At 53.8% G+C, this 21093-nt stretch overlaps 1 protein-coding gene across 2 annotated transcripts in view; it reads right to left on the minus strand.

Annotated features, from left to right (window-relative positions):
- Window positions 1–8983: 8983 nt before the first annotated feature.
- Window positions 8984–21093, minus strand: part of ZBED4 (zinc finger BED-type containing 4) — a 30425-nt gene continuing 18315 nt past the window's right edge. For both annotated transcript variants that reach the window (XM_086711957.1, XM_086711958.1), the window contains one exon: window positions 8984–14138. In XM_086711957.1, the coding sequence (XP_086568083.1) occupies window positions 10288–13791 (3504 nt within the window). In that variant the 5' untranslated portion in view covers window positions 13792–14138 and the 3' untranslated portion in view covers window positions 8984–10287. The remainder of the gene's footprint in view (window positions 14139–21093) is intronic.

The raw sequence follows: 21093 nt of genomic DNA on the forward strand, positions 1-21093 counted from the left end.
TGACTGGATTTATGGAGATCTGTTTCTAGGCGATTTTGTTCCACTCATCAATTTGTATATTATTTTGTCAATACCACATTGTTCTGATTAACTGTAGCTTTATATAAGGCTTGAAGTGAGGTAGTGTCACTCTTCCAACTTTGTTCTCCTTCAATATTCTGTTGGCCATTCTGGGTCTTTTGCTTCTCCGTGTAAACTTCAGAATTTTTATCAATATCCACAAAATAACTTGCTGAGATTTGGTCGAAATTGCATTGAATCTATAGATCAAGTTGGAAAGACTGACATCTTGACAATATTAAGTCTTATCTATGAACATAGAATGCCTCCCCAATTGTTTACTTGATTTTGCTCATCAGAATTTTGTTCTTTTCTTCATATAAATGTTGTATATATTTTGTTAGATTTATGCCCAAATATTTCACTTTTTTGAGCGCTAATTAACGTAAATGGTATTATGTTTTTAATTTCAAATTCCACTTGTTCATTGGCAGTATATAGGAAAGCTATTAACTTTTGTATATTAACCATGCAACCTGCAACCTTACTATAATTGCTTTATTCCAGAAGTCTTCTCGTCAATTCTTTTAGACTTTCTACTTCGATGATCATGTCACCTGTGAACAAAGACCATTTTATTTCTTCTGTACCAATCTGTATACCTTTTATTTCATTTTCTTGTCTTGTTGCAATAGCTAGCACTTCCAGTTCAGTGTTGAAAAGGATTGGTGAGAGAGGACATCCTTGGAGTGTAAGGGAAACTTCTGAGTTTTTCACCATTACGTGTAATGATAGCTGTAGGCTTTTTGTAGATGTTCTTTATCAAGTTGAGGAAGTTCCCCTTTATCCCTAGGTTACTGAGAGCTTCGGTCATGAGTGGCTATAGGATTTGTCAAATGCTTTTCCTGCATCTATTATGATCATGTAATTTTTCTCATTTTGCCTGTTGATCTGATGGAATACATTCTTGATTTTCAAATTTTCAACAAACCTTGCATACCCGGGGTAAATCCCATTTGGTCATGGCGTATATAATTCTGTTAATACATTGTTGGATTTAATATATTTTTTTAAGATTCCTGCATCTATGCTCATGAGTGATTTTGGTCTGTAGTTTTCTTACAGTGTCTTTCCCTGGTTTCGGTTTTAGGGAAATTCTGGCTTCATAAATGAAGTAGGAGGAATTCTCTCTGTTTCTATCTCCTGGAAGAGATTGTAGAGAATTGGTATCATTTCTCCTTAAATGTTTGGTAGAATTCAACAGTAAACTAATCTGGGCTTGGTGCTTTCTGTTTCAGGTTATTAATTGTTGATTAGATTTATTTAATAGATATAGGCCTATTCAGATTGTCTATTTCTTGTGTGACTTTTGGCAGACTGTGTCTTTCAAGAAATTGGTTAATTTCATCTAGGTTATCAAATTTGTGTGCATAGTTGTTCATACTATTCCTTTATTATCCTTTTAAGTCCATGGATCTGTAATGATGTCTCCTCTTCCATTTATATTATTAGTAATTAGTGTCCTTTCTCTCTCTTTTCTTAGTTAGCCTGGCTACAGGCTTATCAATTTCATTAATCTTTTTTTTTTTTTTTTAATTTTTTTTTTCAACGTTTATTTATTTTTGGGACAGAGAGAGACAGAGCATGAACGGGGGAGGGGCAGAGAGAGAGGGAGACACAGAATCGGAAACAGGCTTCAGGCTCCGAGCCATCAGCCCAGAGCCTGACGCGGGGCTCGAACTCACGGACCGTGAGATCGTGACCTGGGTGAAGTCGGACGCTTAACCGACTGCGCCACCCAGGCGCCCCTCATTAATCTTTTTAAAGAACCAGCTTTTGGTTTCATTGCTTTTCTCTATCGATTTCCTGTTTTCAATTTCATGAGTTTCTTCTCTGATTCTTATTTCTTCTGCTTACTTTGGACATAAAACAGAAAAAAGAAAACAGAGGAGTTACAAAGCACCGTTACAACAGGTGCCCGTGTGCTTACCTTTTGTGACTGTGCTTCTTCGTGCAGCTTCCAGCTCCAGCTCGTGTCCTTCTCTTCGCCGGCGTGACCCCCAGAGGAGGTGTGCTGTTCACGTGCTGCCTCGGCGTCTGGGTGCCGAGAACGTCTTCATTTCTCCCTCGGTCTGGAAGGGCAGTTTTGCCGGATGCGGGATTCTCGATGGGCAGTGGTTTCTTGTAGCACTTTGATGGCAGCGGCCCGGTGCCTTCTGTCCCACAAAGATTCTGGGGGAGGTCTGCTGGTGAGCCTGTGGAGGATCTCATGTGTGAGGATGCTCGCTGCTCCAGGACTCGTGTCTTTGACAGTTCGGTCATATAATGTGTCTCCACGTGCATCTCCTTCAGTTCACTGCATGGGGAGTTCACCATGCTTCTTGGATGTTCATATTCGTGTTTTCCATCACATTTGGGAAGTTTTCCGCCATTCTGTTTTCCAATGTCTCTCTCTTTCCAGGACCCCCACGATGCGCACGGTGGCTGTCTTGACTGTGTCCCATGGGTCCCCAGGCTTTGTTCGCTGCCCCGGTCTCATTTCCTTCTGTTTCTCACACTCGCTAAACCCCACTGCCCTGTCTTCAAGTTCACACATTCTTTCTTCTGCCTGAGTCTGTCCCGGTGACAGGGCGCTGCAGTCATGGCACTTGCCAGCCCCTAATCTCCTTTTGCTTTCTTTTTAGGTCTGGTATTGTTTATTCCATCTTGTTCCCGTGTCACCTTCCTGGCTTTCTCCACATCCACGTGTAGCTCTGTGAGGATCTTCGGCCATTAAGTCTTTGTCCAGTAGGTCCGCCATCAGGTCTTCACAAACAGCTGCTGTGGACTTATTTCCCCTTCGGGCAGTGATCTTCTCCTGTCTCTGTGCCTCGTGCAGGGACATTTTAACCCACTGGTGCCGTAACTCTGAACTCAGAGTTCCCCTTACCCAGGGTTTGCTGTTTTTGGTTATTTTTAAATGTTTTGATGGTTGTAGGCTGTCTAGGGGCCAAGGAGCAGCCTGAGGGGTAAATTTAGTGCCTTCTCATGTCCTTTCAGAGCCTTTACCTGGAACAGCAGGGTCACATTCTAACTCTCCCACACGTGTGGTTGCCTTTAACTGCACGTCTTTCGTGTCTGCCTCCTCTAACTGCCCTGCAGGTCGCTTCAGGAGAAGGGGCCCGCCGCATGGCCACCTGCCTCTGTGTCTCTGTCTGCACCTCCCTCATCAGGAGTAACCAGCCTTCAGAGCGCGGGCCTCTGGTACCTGGAGGCCGGGGCCCGTTTCCCAGCCCGGCTCCCACAAGCCGTGTGCGAGCCGCTCCGGGAACCGGCGTGCAGCTGCCTGCCGGGGGCCGGGTGTGGGTGGGGGGCTGCTCCTGTGCTCAGAGCAGACGCTGAGCAGAACGAACACAACTGTGCACATCTTCGCTGGGAAGCGCAAACCTTCGATGCTCTCCTCAGCTCCAGAAGAGCCACCGCACACAGCTTCTGCCGCTGCCGTCCTGGCGCCCACGCCGCTGTCTCCGCGGGCCCCTCTCGCTCCGACGCCAGCTTCAGAAACCGGTGTCCAGACGTCCTGTTGACGGCGTCCTCCCGGCGTTGGACTCCCTGTGCTCCTTGTGGGCTGGAGATGAGGTCTAAGGGTTTGAATAAATTCAGGCTAAATCGTTTTGGCGCGAGGACCTCCCACGTGGACTTTAGTTGCTGCTGCATCAGGCACGCGTGAGGACGCCAAGCCCTGGTGCCCAGTGGTGGGGCGTTTGACCCCACGGTTACGATGGTTATTGGCAAATGCTGCCGTGGGGACAGAACCTGCAGCTCTTCCACTTCCCTTCCTGAAAACTCCAGAAGCCGTTAGGGATGGCCCAGCAAGACCGCCTGCCACAGAGGGGTGAGGGAGCCGCCAAGGCCCGCGCCGCCCCCACGGCGGGGTCGGTCCTCGCGAGCCGTCTGGCAATGCTGGGAGAGGCCCCAAGCCGTTTCTTTTTTTAAAAAATTAATGAATTAACTTGTTTATTTTTCATTTACATCCAAGGTAGTTTATGTAAAAATGACTTCAGGAGTACAATCCAGAGATTCATCCCCTACACATAACACCCAGTGCTCATCCCAACCCATGTCCTCCTTAATGTCCCTTGCCCGTCTGGCCCATCCCTCCACTCCCAACCTCTCCAGCAACCCTAAGTTTGTTCTCTGTATTTAAGAGTCTCTTATGTTTTGTCCCCCTCCCTGTTTTTATATTACTTTTGCTTGCCTTCCCTCCTGTTCCTCTGTTTTGTTTCCTAAAGGGCCCCACTCCGTTTCTAAAGAGATCAGAAGTAAACAGTACAAAAGAGACGTCGTCTGAAGTATACCTATGACACAATTATGTGCCCCAAACTGATCTGTAAATTCAATTAAACAATCAAAATACTGTTGGGATCTTTCGTGGAACTTGGCAATCAATTCAGAACTTTTAGAGCATAAAGCACCACGGAAAATTGAAAAGCCGAGGGGGAGGCGTGGCACTCTGGAGATCAGGCCACGGTGCTGGGGGCAGGGGGACAAATGGGAAGAGACCGGCAGAGTGGACAGAAGCCGACCGGGGCGCGCAGGACAGTCGGTCTCTGGAGAAGCTTTCAACCCCGGAGACCACGTCTGAGTCTCGAGGGGAGCGGCAGCCTAGGTGTCCCCGCTCGGGACGCGAGCCCGAAGGCACGACGCCTGGGTCTGTGGCGGCCGTTCGGAAATGGAGGAGTACAACTGGAGGTCCAGGCCCGGGGCCCTGTGGCCCCAGAAGCCTGCGCTCGAGACCCGGGCCCGCCAACAGCGGTGGGGTGGCCTGTGCGGGACAAGCGTGTTCCTGGAGGGGCCGGCACGGGCGCCAGGGCCAGCCCGCCAGCAGTGGGGCCCGGCAGTGCCCACGGCAGGGGGCTGTGTCCCCGCGCCCACCTCGCCCCGGCCCCCACCCAGCTGTCGCTCAGCGACTCACTTCCCGAGGTTAAAATTCAGTAGGTTTAGAAATACAAGAAACTCCTTTCACGGTTCTGAATTGGTGACCGTGACAGAGTGCTTACTGAACTGTAAAACCCCAGCGCCAACTGAAAACGTCACGGGAAAAATTCCCGGGTACAAGCCCAACCTACGTCACAAAGCATGCAAGCGAGGATGAGGCGCCACGACAGCACGATGTGTCAGCCCCGAAGCACGGAGGGGGGACGGCCGTGCCGCCGGGAGGCCGCGCCATCAGAGCCTGGGCGCGACGGCCCAGAGATGGGCCCACGGGAGGAGCCGGATCTTCGACAGCGACAGGAAGACGGGGCCGCGACACTCGTGTGTGTGGACGCTCGCCTCCCTCCTTGACGCCCTCGGCCTTCACCCCACCTCTCCCCCCACCTCTCCCACCTCCGCTTCTCCTTGACCAGCCGGGCCCAGCAGTGCCTCTGTGCAGGGTGGAGGCCGACCCCTCGCTCCTCCTCTGCACCGTCCTCGTCCCCTGGGGGCCACGCAGCACTGCGAGTGCCCGGCCCGGGTGAGGGGTGGAAACTGAGGCAGCACAGGTAGGGGGGGAGGGGGCGGGACCCGTTTCCACACTGAAGCCCACGGCTCATGCCGGCCGTGTTCTGGGGTTTGGGGGTCCGAGGACGGTGTCGTCCACCGAACGTGCAGCTCTCTGGAAGCGCTTCCTGCCTGGAGCCCGCTGACTGCTGTGCACAACCCAGCACGACCTGACGGGCTCTTCCCTAGCGGCCAAACTCCCCCCGTTCTGGGCCGAACCCGCCCCCGTTTACTGTTTGCTTCTTGCTATCTCATCTGTTCCTTCCTTTCCTTCTTTTGGATTAAAGTGATTGCTAAATCTTTTTTTTTTTTTTTTAACTTTATTTATTTGAGAGAGAAAGAGAATCCCAAGCAGGCTCTGCACTGAGCCCAACGTGGGGCTCGATCATGACCTGAGCCAAAACCAAGAGTTGGACACTCAATGGACCGAGCCTCCCAGGTGCCCCTGAAGTATTTGTTAATCCATTTTTCTCCTGGTCAGTTTCTTAAACATTTTTATTGCCTTTAGTGTCTGTCTTTGAGAGTACGTGCATCTGAGTCTTTAGAATTCGGGTTCCTACTTTTACCGCCTCTGGGGCCGCAAGGGCCCCACACGGTCCCTTCTCTGCTGCTGCCTGTGTGACAAGCTTTTAAGTCTGGCTGTATTTCAACCCTGGAAAGATGTTCCTGTTTCGGAGTCATTTCGATCTCCCCACTTATTACCCAGAAACGTTCTCCCTTCTGCCCTCTGTCTGAAGGGCTCCCTTTGGGGCATCTCAGGGAAGGGCTGGTGGTGACAGATTCTCTCAGGCTTGTTTTGTCTCAACGCCCGAATCCTGTCTCATCTTGAGGCCCCTTTCCAGGAGCATGAACTGGGCTGGCCGTTACTCCTGAGGACCCTTGGCAGACGCGCTCCACAGCGACAGCTCCCGCGGCTTCTGTTAGAAGTCTCTCTGAACGTGAAGGTGTCTTTTTTCTCTGCTTTTCAGATTTCCTCTTTGTCTTTGGTTCCCGGCACTCAGCCGTGATGTTTAGTTTTAGTTTATCCTGCTTGGGGCTCAAGGCACCTGACGCGGACGGCTGAGGTCTGGGTCAGCCGGGCACAGCCCCGGGCGTCCCCACCCTCGACGGCCTCTGCTGCGCTTCCTCCGGCACCCACTGGGTCCCTGACCTGTCCCGTTTCAGTTTAAGATGTCCCTGTGTTGACGGATTGTCACTCGCTGGTGACAATCACTACCCTTCCGTCAACTTTCCCAAGTGGATTAATCACAAAGTCCGAGTCTGAAAACTGGATTGGATCACCCGGGACTCTTATATTTTCTCAGCAAGAGTCCGAATGAATTACGTAAAGTCACAGAAGCTCTGGATCTTTTCACTGAAAGAAACAGAAACGTTCCTCTGGGCGGAAAGGTTACCTTGGTGCAGTCGAGCCCGCTACGTGCAGGCTGGCCTCCCGCTGGCCCCCCAGCTCCCGTGGGGACGCTGTGGCTGCAGGACCCACATTTGAGCTGGACTCTTCCCGCAGATCCTGGGTGCCTACCCTCTGCAGTTCTCAAAAAGCCCTTTTGAAAGCCCTGCTTCCTCCGGCCTGGCTGGTTCTCAGGGAGCCCTGGTCTGCCACCAGCTGCTGCCTCAAAGCCAGAAGTGGAGGAGAAGGGAATTTTAACTTTAAAGAAGGCCCAGTGTTTGTTTAACATACATTTATTCACTGAAATGAGATCCCGAGCTCATTTCATAAGGGCTTTCTCTTACGAGTGACTGGAGACATCGAGCAGCATCTGAAATACGCAGCTCACGATCTGGGTTTGCGTGGAGAGCAAAGGCGGGAACACGGGAGGACAGACCCACTTTCCTGAAAAGTCCCGCCACGTCCCCCTCGCTCACTGCTGTCAACGTGGGCCGTTCCTTCCTGCAGGACCGTCAGCAGCTCAGGAACACACACGGTCTGCTGTTCCCACAGTGCCCGCGGCACCCAGTTCCATAAACACCTGCCGGCCCTGGCGCAGGACGAGCACACGTGCTCACGAGGTGGTGAACCTCCGTGGGGCCGGCACCTGGGGGGCCGAGCTCCGTCCCCCGGGATGAGCCCGCGCTGTCCGCAGCCCCTCTGAACGCCCCCCGTGCACACGGTCACTCGGCCTCACCGGACAACAGCAGCCCGGCCCACGTGAGTTAAGGGCTGGACAGAAAGGCAGACCCGCTGAGAAGCAGAACAAGTCTGTCCTGTGGACGCCGCGTTCTATGGGCCAGCGGCTCTGCCTTCGCAGCTCAGGGGCGGGGTGGACGGCGGGCTGCGCTCCAAGAAAACCTCCCTGAGAAACAGCACAGACCGCCGGCGGGCTCTGAGGAGCAGGGACCACGACCCCTTTAAGCACCGCCCCATGCCAGCAGCTGGCCTGGGCCCCTCGGTCCCAGAGCGGACCGGTTACATCCTGCAGGTATGCTGTGCTCCCTTGATTTGGGGGCACAATCCACGATGCTCAGTGTCCCCCGATTCTCACGATGTTCCCTCTCAGGACAGAACCTTAAGAAAAGCAGGTCAGCGGGTCGCCCCCTCCTGCCCTCGGGCAGCCCCGCAGCCAGGACGGCTGGGCTCCAAGCGCCTCCGGGGTGCAGCCCTGCTCACCAAACTGGGAGGCTGTCCCAGCGGGGGCCGGGGACGACGGGGGTCCATGGTCCTTGGGCGGACCCTCCCACATGCGGAGACCGGAGTCAATCCTGGAAGCGCGAACAGAGGAGGAGGAAAGTGCGCCAACACCTGTCCCAGACGCCCGCCTGCAGGCAGATGAGCACACGGCGCCTGCCCTGGCCCCGACCCAGTCCCCCCGGCCACCCCCCACCCCTGCGCCCAGAACTCACTAGCAGCCACGCGCTGCTCTCCGTGTCCCAAGTGGGGGGCGCGAGAACTCCTGCGGGGAGAGCCGGGGGCTCCAACTGAACTTGGTAGCATCTGTCCTAGCCTCTGGGACTCACTTGCTGGAGCTTGGTTAGACCCCGGGTGGGGAAGACTGGTGAAAGCCTTCCGTACGGCATCGCTCTCAACACCCGTGGGAGTTCTTGTGGAAACCATGGCAGCGCGATCCCCTGCTGTGTCCTTGGTTGGCGCTCCTTGGACATTGGCACAGAAGCTGCCATCAGGAGACGTGTGCACCGCCACACGGCAGAGACGCGTGGGACGGGCGTGCACGCGTGCTCAGGCTACACAGCGGAGGCGACCGTGTGCCGCCCACCAGGTTCTTCTCCCGCGCGCCAAATGCGTAACAGGGCTTGCTGTGGACACAAGACGCGGAGGTCTCGCCAGGTGGTTCCCATTATCAGAAACGCCACTGTGAGAACTGTGTCTCCACCGCCCACACCCCCGCCGGCCCCCGCCGCCTGGGGCCAGGATGGAACCAATGTCAAAGGCTGCACGAGTGTGGTTCCCCACAGAGCAGGACCCTTCTGTCACCCTAAGAATAAAAAGCCAGTGTCCTCCAGCAGAAAATTGCAAATAAAAAGTTTAATTTCAGAAACTGAGTTCGCCGTTTATAAATACACTAAAACATAGTCAATGCAAATCCAGATTAATAACAGGTACAGGTTTTTAACAAAACAATTTTTCTAAAAGGTCACAGGCAAACAAGTGACTTGCTTCATCCAGAACATTTAATTGGTTTGACATAGGAAAATGAACCCTTTTCTGGACGTTGCAGCAAAAACTCTGAAGACGTATCATTGTTCAAACAATCTGACAACTGACGCTTCATTCTGATGTCCTTGGGATTCTGAAACGCCCCCGTGATGGCTGACTCTTCCCTATTATATATAAAAAAATCTAAACACCTAAGGCTATTCTTACAACTGCGATATAACAATCTTCTTCCCTGTTAATAAGCCATCTCTTCTAAAAAGAATTTTATACATAATTTGATCAAAGTGGGGTCAGCGGGGTCAGTGCACAAATTTCAAAGGATAGCTTCGTGGTGTCGCGACACCAGGTCCGAGGCTCGGGGCGTCCCCGACAGGATCGCCGTGAACTGGCCACTGCGTGTGGCCCACGGCAGGCGTCCGGGGGCTCGTGATCAGCGGTCGGGGCATCTCTGAGCGAGCCGACCGTGTAAAACCTGAATGAAAAGCATGAACCGGAACCCTCTCTTTACCACATCACTACACAACCAACATCGCGGGACACATCTAAACTTAATTTTGTCTTCAAATGCCACACCTCTGTTGCAGTAAACAGGTATGTTCCAGAATATTCTCTGTACTCCTCAACATACTTTATAGAGCCTGCAGTTAAAAACTGCTCAGCCAGGATGGCTTGAACTCCACCTCCTATTTACAGATTTCATTAAACAGCCACAAAAGCTGTTTTGTTGAATTAAAGCAATTTTTTAACTAAAATACAGTACCTGATTTGTGGTTTTTACATAATTGAATAAAAAGCCTACAGGATAAAATCGTTTACATCTTCTCTGCCAGTCTAGTAAAACAAATTACTAACCCCCAACTTTTAAAAAACTTTACAGTTATGAATGAAACCCTAGTCATCGTATTTCATGATCGGCAAGACAGGCTCTCTGTAGCGGGCCGAGAGCCCGCGGTGACACCCGGCCTGCGGTGCTGGGAGTAAGGCACACGGAGACATTACAGTGAAGCTGGACGGTGAGGCTCGTGCCACCTCAGGGTGCCGGCCGCGGCGTCCCACACGCCCCCACCCCCACTCCCCGAGCGCGCCACCACCCGGGGACAAACAGCTGGTGCCTAATAACCAACAGTATTTTCCGTTCGGTGGCTCCGCGGTGAGTTTCAATACTGAAAGTATATTAAGGGAAGATTCACTTTCAAAAAGATGAGTTTTTCGAAGTGTTCCATCGTGAGCCTGGACTGGCCAAAGCCTCCGTTCTCGGTGGGTGTGCCGAACAGCCTTTCGGAAGGGACGATGCTCGGGGGGCAGCCCAGAAACCTGACGGCCAGAGCGGAGAGGCCCGGCCAGGCCGACCTCTTCAGGCTCCAGTAGGTGAGGGGGTCACAGCTGTGTTCGAGCACCTCCTCCTCCAGATACGCAAGCACCATGTCCTCGGGCACCTTCGTCTTCTCCTTGGGGCCCTTCCTGGTCATCTTGGCCACGAGCGACCACAGGTCTTCCTCCCCAACCGAGTCTCTGGAGGGGGAGCCTGGGTGGCACCCGTTGGAGACGGGCACATCCTCTGAGGTAGAGTTGAGCTCCTCCAGTTCCCTGATTAGATCCTGCTTGTACTGCATGGCCTCCTCTTCTGAGAACAGGGAGGCCTTGTAGCGGGGGTCCAGCAGCGTGGCAAAGACGTACCTGGGGTCGTGGAGCGTGGCGGCCAGCCGGCTCACCATGGCTTCCTTCAGAGACTTGAGCATGGTGTCGATGCCCATGGTCTCCTCGAAGAGCATCTCGATCTTCCTGTTGAGGATGTGGATCATGGGGATGACCTGGCCGAGCGTGGACGCGTGCGCGCTCATCTCCCGGCTCGCGGCGTCGAAGGGCTTCAGCGCGTGGCACACGGACTGCATGACCTCCCACTGGTCGCAGCTGATCAGCTCTCTGAAGTTGCACTCGACGGACATCTCGTTGATCGCCCGCTTCTGCTCAATGAGCCGCTCGAGCATGTGGAAGGACGTGTTCCACCTGGACGGGACGTCCTGAATGAGGTGGCGCTGGGGCAGCGCGTACTCCTTCTGCAGCTCCGCCAGCTTCTCCTTCGCTTTGGGCGACCGATGGACCCGCTCACATATCTTCCGCGCGATGCTAAGCAGATTCTGGACCATCCGCTGGCTCTTGATGGCCTCACCGACCACGAGGTCGACCGTGTGGCTGAAGCACTGCACGCTCGCTCGCTCCCCTTCGCTCAGCGTCTTCCCTATGCTCGGGTTGTCGGTGACCGTGATCCCGACCTGAAGGCCGGGGGACGTCACCCAGGCCTCCCACCAGCACTCGAGCTGCTTCCTGATGCCGTTGCCGCCGTAGTCACAGTCGACCTGCGACACGTCCAGCAGGGCCGAGCAGTGGCGGTCCTCACGGTACGGCCGGGCCGACGACGCGAAGGTGACCCAGTGCGCGGTGAGCGTCAGGTACTCGCGGGTCTGGTTACTCATCCATATTCCAGACGTGAAGTGGACCACGCCGCTCTCCGCCTCCTTCAGGTGGGACATAACTATCTGCTTCACATTATCGTACATGCCTGGGATGGCGGTCCTGGAGAAGTAGGAGGGCGAGGGCAGGGAGTACTGAGGTTTCAAGTATTCGAGCAGCCTGTTAAAGCCAACATTGTCTACAAAAGAATATGGCTGGAGGTCAAGTGCAATCATTTCGGCTATGAGACTTGTGATTTTTTTGGCAACTGGGTGGGAATCATAAAACTTCTCGGCGGTGTCATCCAAGGAAGAAGCTCCCGACAGCTCTGCGCCCAGGGGCCCGCGGAGGCCGGGTGAGGAGGGCCGCGCGGCCCTGGGCGCGTCCACCTTCAGCGCGCTGCCGTGGAACCTCTGCAGGTGCCGCAGAAGGCAGCTGGTGCCCAGGTTGGTGGGCTTCTTGCCCCTGCTTATCGTGCGGCCGCAGTGCAAGCACACGACTTTCGTGGGGTCTGCGGAGCAGACAGAGAAGTGATTCCATAGCTTGGAGGTCTTTTTGCTGTGAATGGGAAACATAACTTGATTGTGTTTGGTAACCGTCGCCGGCAGGTCCGTCAACTTGGAGGAGGAACCCTCCGCGGAGGCCAAGGTCGCGTACGGAGAATCTGCCAAACCCGCACCCAGCAAGCCCTTCTGGCTCCCCACGACCTCGGGGTGGCGTCGGTAGAGGTGCCTCATCAGACAGCTGGTGCCCACGTCTCCCCTCTTCCCCCGGCTGATGACACAGGTGCAGTGTCGGCACACCGCCTTGAGGCTGTCCGTGGGCGCCAGCGAGAAGTGGTGCCAAACCTCCGACTTCAGCCTCTTCATGACCTTCTTGTTCTGCTGGAACACGGCGCCGGACTCCAACAGGCCGGGGCTCAGCCCGTCTCCCTGCGGCTTCTCGGGGGAGGACGCCAGCAAGGCCTCGCCCACGTCGTCAGAGGACAGGGCCGACGCGTCCTCCGGGAGCGCGTCCCCGGGGTTCAGACGCCCCTGCGAGTCCTCGGCCGGCCGGTCGGGGGACGCGGAGGGGGACTCCTGGGCCAGCGTCCCGGGCGAGGACGACACGGAGCCCGGGCCCCCCTCTGGGGGCGGCAGGGCGGGCAGCAGCGTGGGGGGCGCGGCGTACGGGGGCGGGATGCCCGGGCCGCCCCCGTTCTCCTGCAGCACGACGGAGCGGTGCGCCCGCCACATGTGCCTGATGAGGCAGCTGGTGCCCAGGTCCTTCCCGTTCTTCCCTCTGCTGAACTCGTTCATGCAGTGGATGCACACGGCCTTGGAGTTGTCCAGCGGCGACAGGTAGAAGTGCTTCCACACGGCAGACCGCCGCCGGGACCCGGACGCGCTCTTCGGGAGCGGGGGGTTTCTCTCCGGGCCGCTGTCCGAGGTCTCCTCGCAGTGGAGGGTGGGGAGGGGCGGCGGCCCCCCCGGGGCCTCCTCCCTGCCCACCTTCTCGGAGGCGGACGCGTCGGAGGGCACTTCCTCGGGGGAGACCGCGGACTCCTCCGCCACGTCGTCGCGGGAAGGGACCTTGGACGCCGGTCCGGGGGCGAGCCTGGCGGGCGAGAGCACGGTGCCCGGGTCCCCGGTGTCGGCGGGCGCCGGCGGCAGCCGCAGCGGAGGCGGCGAGAGGGAGGGCGGGGCCGGCACGCCGCCGTTCTCCGGGACGAGCACCGTGGGGTGCGCCCTCCTCACGTGCCTCATGAGGCAGCTGGTGCTCAAGTCCTTCTCGTTCTTCCCGCGGCTGAACTCCTTCATGCAGTACGTGCAGATGGCCTTCGTGCTGTCCCGGGGGGAGATGAAGAAATGCTTCCAGGCCGGAGACTTCTTCCGGGAGCTCGCGCCCCGGCCGGAGAGCAGGCTCTGCGTCACGGCCTCCATGGCCACGTCGTACAGCGTGCCGCTGTACTGGGAGAACAGGGACCCGTACTCCTCCTCCCGGTCGGCAGGGAGGCGCTGGCCGGGGCGCCCGCGGCCCCCGCCCGCCTCCCCGGCCTCCGCCCGCTCCCCGCCGCCGTCGGCCCGCTTCCTGTCCTGCTCGCTTTTAAACTCCACTCCTTCCAGACCGTGATTCGGGAGTCGAACATCTTCCCCTTCTATTTTAAAATTTCTTTTGGCAGAAACAAACTGGCCATCCCCTTTGGGACGAGGCTCCTGGCTATTCTCCATGACTGACCATAACTATTCTGGCTGCCTCGTCGCGTTACCTTAGGTGGGCGAAAACCTGACCCAAAGGCGCATCCGCACCCCCAGACGTACGTCGCCTTCAGCTTTTTCAAGACGATGCCGTCTTCCCGGACGCGCATGAGTGTGGCCGATCGTCAGTCCGACTGGAGAAGAGGGCCTGTGACCGGTGAGCGTGCCGTCTCATCTCAGGGCGCGGAGCACCGCCTGCCAGGGGCCCCAGTACGGCCCGCCGCTCGGCACAGACACCAGCTGACGCAGCGCAGACCCGCGTCCTGTCTCGGAGACCGGAGCGCCGTCATCCTGACAGCACGATGACCCTTGTGCATGATCTATCAAAGGAGACGAAACGAAGGTTAGCTCTGACCTGAATCATACATTTCAAGTCTATACTGTTGTTGTGAACGGATCAGCAACGCGCAAAGAAAAGATTCTATGATGGTGAATTAACATTAAAAAACTTGTTCCTTGACGTTTTACAATCCACTTATATGAGGAAAATACCCTAAAACTGCAAAATAAGCACAAGATAAAGACGTGAATTTAAATTCCAACTGCCTGTTCATAAAGGGCTGCAGGACTGAAAACACGCTAAGATGGCATAAAAGGCCGCTGGGTCCCCGGTACAAGGAGCCGCCGGAGACCCTCCCTCTTCCCGCCCTGCCCTAAGAGCCGATACGCAGAGCAGGGACTGAACCCTGCTAACCTGTCAGGTCATCAGGTCACAGACTCAACACCGAACAGAACAGAGAGAGCGGGGACTCCCAGCATCTAAGAGGGGAGCCGAGTCCACGAGGGCCGAGCAGCGTCCACCCCGAGTGCCGCAGTGCCACACGGGCACCGGGCTGGGCACCGGGCACCAGGCGGGGGGTGGGATCGGCCCCTGGGAACCCGAACGCTGCGCAGACGTCGGGAGCCGGTCTGCAACCGCGAAGGCAGGCGCGTGGGCAGGATGGGTGGGAACAGGAGGTGGGGTCAGCACACAGGGACAAAGTGGACACGTGGGGCTCACGTGGGGCTCACGTGGGGGAGGGAGCAGCTAATGGGAAAGTACAGGAAGGGGGCACAAATACCAGCACCAGCGCGCTTCCCATTGAAGAGTGGACCCCGGCAAAGTACAAGAAGCTTACTTTTTTTGCTACGACAACCAGGGGTTTATTATAAATACAACCTGCACAAAAACTTAAAACTATACATAAATCAAAACCAGAATGGCCCACGGGAAGACAAAAGGCAGATTTCTGACGCTTTGGCTCAGCCAGCCCCCAAATAAAAACCAACAAGGAGAAATCAAGGAAGCGCGAAGCGAACAACCTGCGGGAAGAGAGGGGTGTGTGTCACACGGGGTGGCCACGGAGGCCCCGGGTCAGGGAGGACAGGCCCCCTCAGCGACACTCGGCCAAACCCGAGCCGCCCAGGGCGCTGGGGCCCTGCCTGGCTGGGAGGCCGTGCCAAGCCCAGAGCAGCGCTCGCGCGCCAGCCCCGTGGGGTCACTTGCTGGCTGCCCGGGCCTGCTGGGCTGGGGTCTGGCCCAGGTGCTGCCTCGGCATCCAAGCGGCCCGGGGAGGGGACGCGGTTACTGTCTGGCCCCAGACTTACTCCGTGGCCTCCAGCGTCTGTGCAGACACAGCGTCCTCGGCCACCACGGGCCCACCCGGCCCACCCGGGGCCAGCACGGCCTGGATGAGGCCGCCAAAGGGCACCGGGTGCCCAGGGCTGACCATCTGACGAGGTGCCAGCCGGCGGGGCCTGCGTCCCAACACATGCTGAGGAACACTTCGTCCTCGTCACAGCAGCTGCAGGACGGCCCGGGCCCTGGGGCTCCAGCTCAGGCCCGGCCAGGGCCAGCTGGCCATCTCGGGTCTGCCGGAGCCAGCGCCAGCCAGCCACTCCCCGCAGGGGCGGACGGCCCTCCTGCCGGGGCCTCTGGCCACGGGCGGTGGTGCCGGTGGGATGTGAGTGCCGAGAGCCACCCGGTCTGTACCCCTGCCTCGGCCAGCTGCCCGGCCCCTCCACCTCACCCGTCAACGTGTGGCCGGGCACACAGACACGGACGCCTGAGCGGGGGCTGAGCCGGGCCCTGCCGTGCAGACCGAGGCTGTCCACGGGCAGTGCCCACCGGCGGCCACACCGAGCAGGCGAGCCATCGCCGAGTGCAGGAGCCACAGCGGCGACGCCGGCCCAGAAGGCGTTCCGGACCAGCGCGCTTCTGAGAGAAGGAAGCACGGTCGAAGGGGATGCCGCAAGACCTGCTCACGTGAGCCTGCCGGGCAGAGCAGGGTGGACGGTCGCCCTGAGGCACTGTGCACGCTTTTCAAAACGGCTATTCTCACCAGAAGCAAACACGGGTTTTTCAGAAAGCATCCCAAAGAACGAACTCCACAAAGTTCGGCCAAATGGTCAGAATAAAAAATAAGCCTGTGAATCAGTATCAGTAAGCACACAGGAGCAGGCCACCGGGGGTGGGAGTCGGCAAAGAGTGCAAGAGAACTACACAAACTGCATTTCCAGGACACTGTATGTAATTACACGGTTCACACGTATAATTACACAGAAAACACAGAGAACGAAGAAAAATGAGCAAAAAGTATGACGCTATAAAAACGAAAACCCGGATTTGGAGGAGACTTTTTAAGAATTAGAATTATGAGTATATATAAAATCAAAACATCAATGAGACACCCACCAGGACGGCTGAAATCAAAAAGACAGCCAGTGACAAGCACGGACACAGATGTGGAAAAACACTCATCCACCACCGGTGGGGATGAAGGCGGTGTGGCCCCTTCGAAAACCGCTCCGGCAGCGTCTCAAACGTAAAGTCGCCCGTGACCCAGCAATCCCGCTTCTGTGTAAATACCGAGAAGTGAAGATGTGTGTTCACTCAAAAACCTGTACGTGGACGGCATCAGACAAAAAGCGGACACGACCGCCCCCCCCCCACACCCATGAGTAGATGAAAAATGTGACGTATTCCTCTAATGGCAAGACCGTGCTCACCACGACACAGACGAACCTCGAGGTCATCGAGCTACAGGAACCAGACATAGAAGACGGCACACCGTGTGCCCGAATTCATACGAAATGTTCAGAGAGAGACAGAGGAGGGGAGAAGAGGCCAGGGGGTGCGGGAGCACAACGGCAATACTGCTGATGGGCTGGGGGCTTCCTCCGGGGCGATTACAAATTCTGGGATCAGTTGCAACCTTACCAATATACCGCAGAAAGGTTTACCCTGTGGTGTGTGAATGACATCTCAATAGAAAGAAATTATAAATGCGTAACTATAGAATCAAAATAAAGGGAAATGGGTGATTAAAAGCAGCTGAAGGAAAAAATAATCCTGAAGACGGATCCAAAGAAGTTCCCAAGAAGGCAGCGCTGCCACGGGAGCAGACGGGAGACACGGCGTGCCGGCTAGTCACACGGTTGAGAAGCAGGTGGGGACGGAGAGGTGGCATCTGATGGGCTCCTGACAGTGTCCAGAACGACGGACAGATGTGGAAATACATGCAAGCATAAAATACACCACACAGACCGAGCGGAGCAATTATCTGAATCTTGATCCAAACTGACACGTTAATGAAAGCGAAGAACAAAGAGGGTGGGAGAGAGACATCATGCGGTGAGACTAGCTGGAATCCAAAAAACATAAATCTAAAAAATTATGAAGACAACTGGAGAAACCTGAACACTAAGTGAGCCTCTGAATCTATTAAGAAAGTATTTATGTGGAGAGGGAAAATGGTGTTTGGTCTTTTATGTTCAAGTATTGACAGATGAAGCGATACGCTGCTGGGGTTTTGCCTCAGAATAATCCAGTTTGGGGTGGGGGCGGGCAGAAGCTACAGATGGAGCGAGACTGACCACGTATGGACGATCATGGAGCAGGCACAGGGTGGGGTCACTGGGGGCACTTTACGGTTCTCTCTACTTGTGGGTATGCTCGAATTTTCCATAATGAAAAAGGTATTTTGTAATGTTTATTTTTGAGAGAGAGCATAAGTGCAGGGGAGGGGCAGAGAGAGAGAGAGAGAGAGAATCCCAAGCAGGCTCCATGCTGTCAGCGCAAAGCCTGATGTGGGGCTTGAACCCACAAACTCCGAGATCATGACCCGAGTGGATGATCAAGAACTGGATGTTTAACTGACTAAGCCACCCAAGCGCCCCCTTAAATAAAAAGATTTTAAAATTAAAGACCAACAACTCTCATAAAAGTAAATGAAAATTCCTTTTAAAATTTTAACAGATCAGATTCAGTAGTAAAAACGTGTCACACACCAGGACTAAACAGGGCTAATCCAGGACTACAAAGTTCATTTAACATTTGAAAATAAGTCAATACAATTCACCACAGTAAGGAAAATGAACAAAAACCATACCATCATTTCAGTAGACGCAGAAAAAACATTGGATATAATTCAACACCCAAGGGCGCCTGGGTGGCTCAGTCGGTTAAGTGTCTGACTTCAGCTCAGGTCATGGTCTCACGGTTCGTGGGTTCAAGCCCCGCGTCGGGCTCTGTGCTGACAGCTTGGAGCCTGGAGCCTACTTCTGATTCTGTGTGTGTGTGTGTATGTGTGTGTGTGTGTGTCTCTCTCTCTCTCTCTGCCCCTCCCCTGTTCACTCTCTGTCTCTCAAAGGTGAATAAATGTTAAAAAAAACTTTTTAATTCCATACCCATTCATGATAAAAATTCTCAGCAAATGAAAACCAAAAGAAAACTTTATCAACCTGATAAAGGACATACAAAAACAGCCTAGGGCCAATATCACGCATGCTACTGACAAAGGCGGAGCGCCATCCCCCCAAGATCAGCACAGGACAAGGGTGTTTGTTCTCCTTGCATCCAGTTGGCACCACACTGGCAGCAGGAGCCAGGGTGGTGAGTCAAAGAGAAGAAACAAAAGACGTACGAACTGAAAACGTAGATGTAAAACTGTCTTCATTCATAATAAACATGTTTGTGTGGGTAAAATCGTAAGGAATCTACTAAAAATAATAAGTCATTTAGAAAATTATGAGATACAAAGCAATTGTTTTTGTATAGAGAAATAATTGAAAGAGAAAAATTTTTAAATTCTACATTTAACATATAAAAATATAAAATGTGTACAGATAACATGAAAATGTGTGTAAGACCATAGGCTGAACACTGAAACAATACTAAATAGACGGAGTTCACGATGTGGAAAATCCAATATTGGTAAGACATCAGTGTTTCCTGAGCTGACCTATAAATTCAGTACAATTCCAATCAAAATCCCCCAATTTCTTCTTTTTTTGCCATAGCTGATAAGCACAGCTGACAATTTATATGGAAATATAAAGAACCAGGAATAAATAAAATAATAATTTACTCTTGTATAACACAGGCAGGTGCGGGGGGCCGAGCCCCAGTCAAAAATCTGCATGTAACTTCTGACTCCCCCAAAACAACTACAAATAGCCTACAGTTGACGGAAAAACACAGTGACCCTGAACAACATGGGTTTGAGGACCACTTATACACACATTTGCTTCCCAGTAACCACAGTACAGCGCTGTAAGTATTTTCTCTTCCTTAGGATTTTCTTAACATTTTCCTTTCTCTAGCTCACCTTACTGTAAGAACGTGGTGTATGATAAATGTAACACAAACAGCCGATTAACACACACTTTACAGGTTATATGTATTTTGAAGAAGAATGGAACTGGAGGACCTACAGGGAGTTCTGCTTCTGGCCACGAAGGAGGGGGGCTTACCCGCTCACATTCGACAACCGGCACACCAGATAAAACACCCAAAATGATGTTTTCCAGACGTGGGACGAGAGGGAAATTGGAAGCACGGGACGGCGATCCAGGACGCGGAGAGCGACGGTCAAGCTCGCCGCCTTGAGCACAGCCTACCGTGCAGGGAGCGGGACCCGACGCGGCCCCGGTGCTCCCCCTGCGTAGTCTGGCCGGAAGCTGCTCACAGAGCCCGGGAGATCCGTACAGGGTTCCCTTGTCGTCCTAGGCTGATGGATCTGCGTCAATTTAAGGAAACCGTTCTTGGAGGATCTGTGGGAAAAGCTGATGGAAGGACCGCCTGGGCTCCCAAGAGGAAACAGCAAGAAACCCAGCAGGAGGCTGAGAAGAAAGGCCGCCCGAACAAGCCAAAGAGGGGCACACTGCAGCTAACGTAGTCGTACCCCAAAACAAGCCTCAGCGGCACCGAAAGGAATGTATGACGTCCCGCGCCCAATAAAGGAAAAATGTGTTCAAAATGGCCGACATCAAACAAAAATTACCAGATGCACGAGAAAGCGGAACGTGACCCCTAACCGGAGACAACCATCAGCAGACAGAGACCCAGCTATGACATAGATGATAAAATTAGAAGAGCGTTAAAACAGGTATTATGAACATATCATTTGAGGTAAACAAAATGATAAATGTGATAAGGGGAAACTATAAATGAAATTTCTGGAGACGAAAATACAGTATTTGAAATGAAAAATATACCAGATGGGGTTAACAGCAATTTAAACACAACGAAAGATCAATAATTATGAAGACACAGCGATAAAAATAAAACAGGAAGGGGGCGCCTTGGGTGGCTCCGTCGGTTAAGTGTCCGACTTCAGCTCAGGCTGTGATCTCGTGCTCCGTGAGTTGAAGCCCCGCGTCGGGCTCTGTGCTGACAGCTCAGACCCTGGAGCCTGCTTCTGATTCTGTGTCTCCCTCTCTCTCTCTGACCCTCCCCCCGTTCATGCTCTGTCTCTGTCTCAAAAATAAATAAATGTTAAAAAAAATAAAAAATAAAAATAAAACAGGATGAAACAAAAAGAAAAAAACTGAGAAATTTAAAATTTGTGCATCAGGGGCACCTGGGTGGCTCAGTCAGTTGAGCATCCAACTCTTGTATCACCTTAGGTCATGATCTCAAAGTCATGGGATCGAGCCCCACATCGGGCTCCATGCTGAGCAGAGCCTGCTTGGGATTCTCTCTCTCTCCCTCACTCTCTGCTCTTCCCCTGCTCACGCTCTCTCTCACAAAATAAACTTAAAAAAAAAATCAAACAACTTTGTGTATTAAATGAGATTCTTGGGTGAAAAAATGCAGAATGAGAGAAAATATTTGCAAATCATGTATTTGAGAAGGACTTAATACCCAGGAGAAACAAACAACTCCTACAACTCAACAATGACCCAATTCAAAATGGGCAGAGGGCTGGACTAGACTTTCTCCAAGGAAGATACACAAAGATCCTCCACACCATTAATCGTTATGGAAGTACAAACCAAACACACAGGGAGAGA

This window comes from Puma concolor, chromosome B4 (assembly GCF_028749965.1).
Source record: "Puma concolor isolate L17-30 chromosome B4, mPumCon1.1.hap2, whole genome shotgun sequence".
In the NCBI taxonomy this organism is placed as follows: Eukaryota; Metazoa; Chordata; class Mammalia; order Carnivora; family Felidae; genus Puma; species Puma concolor.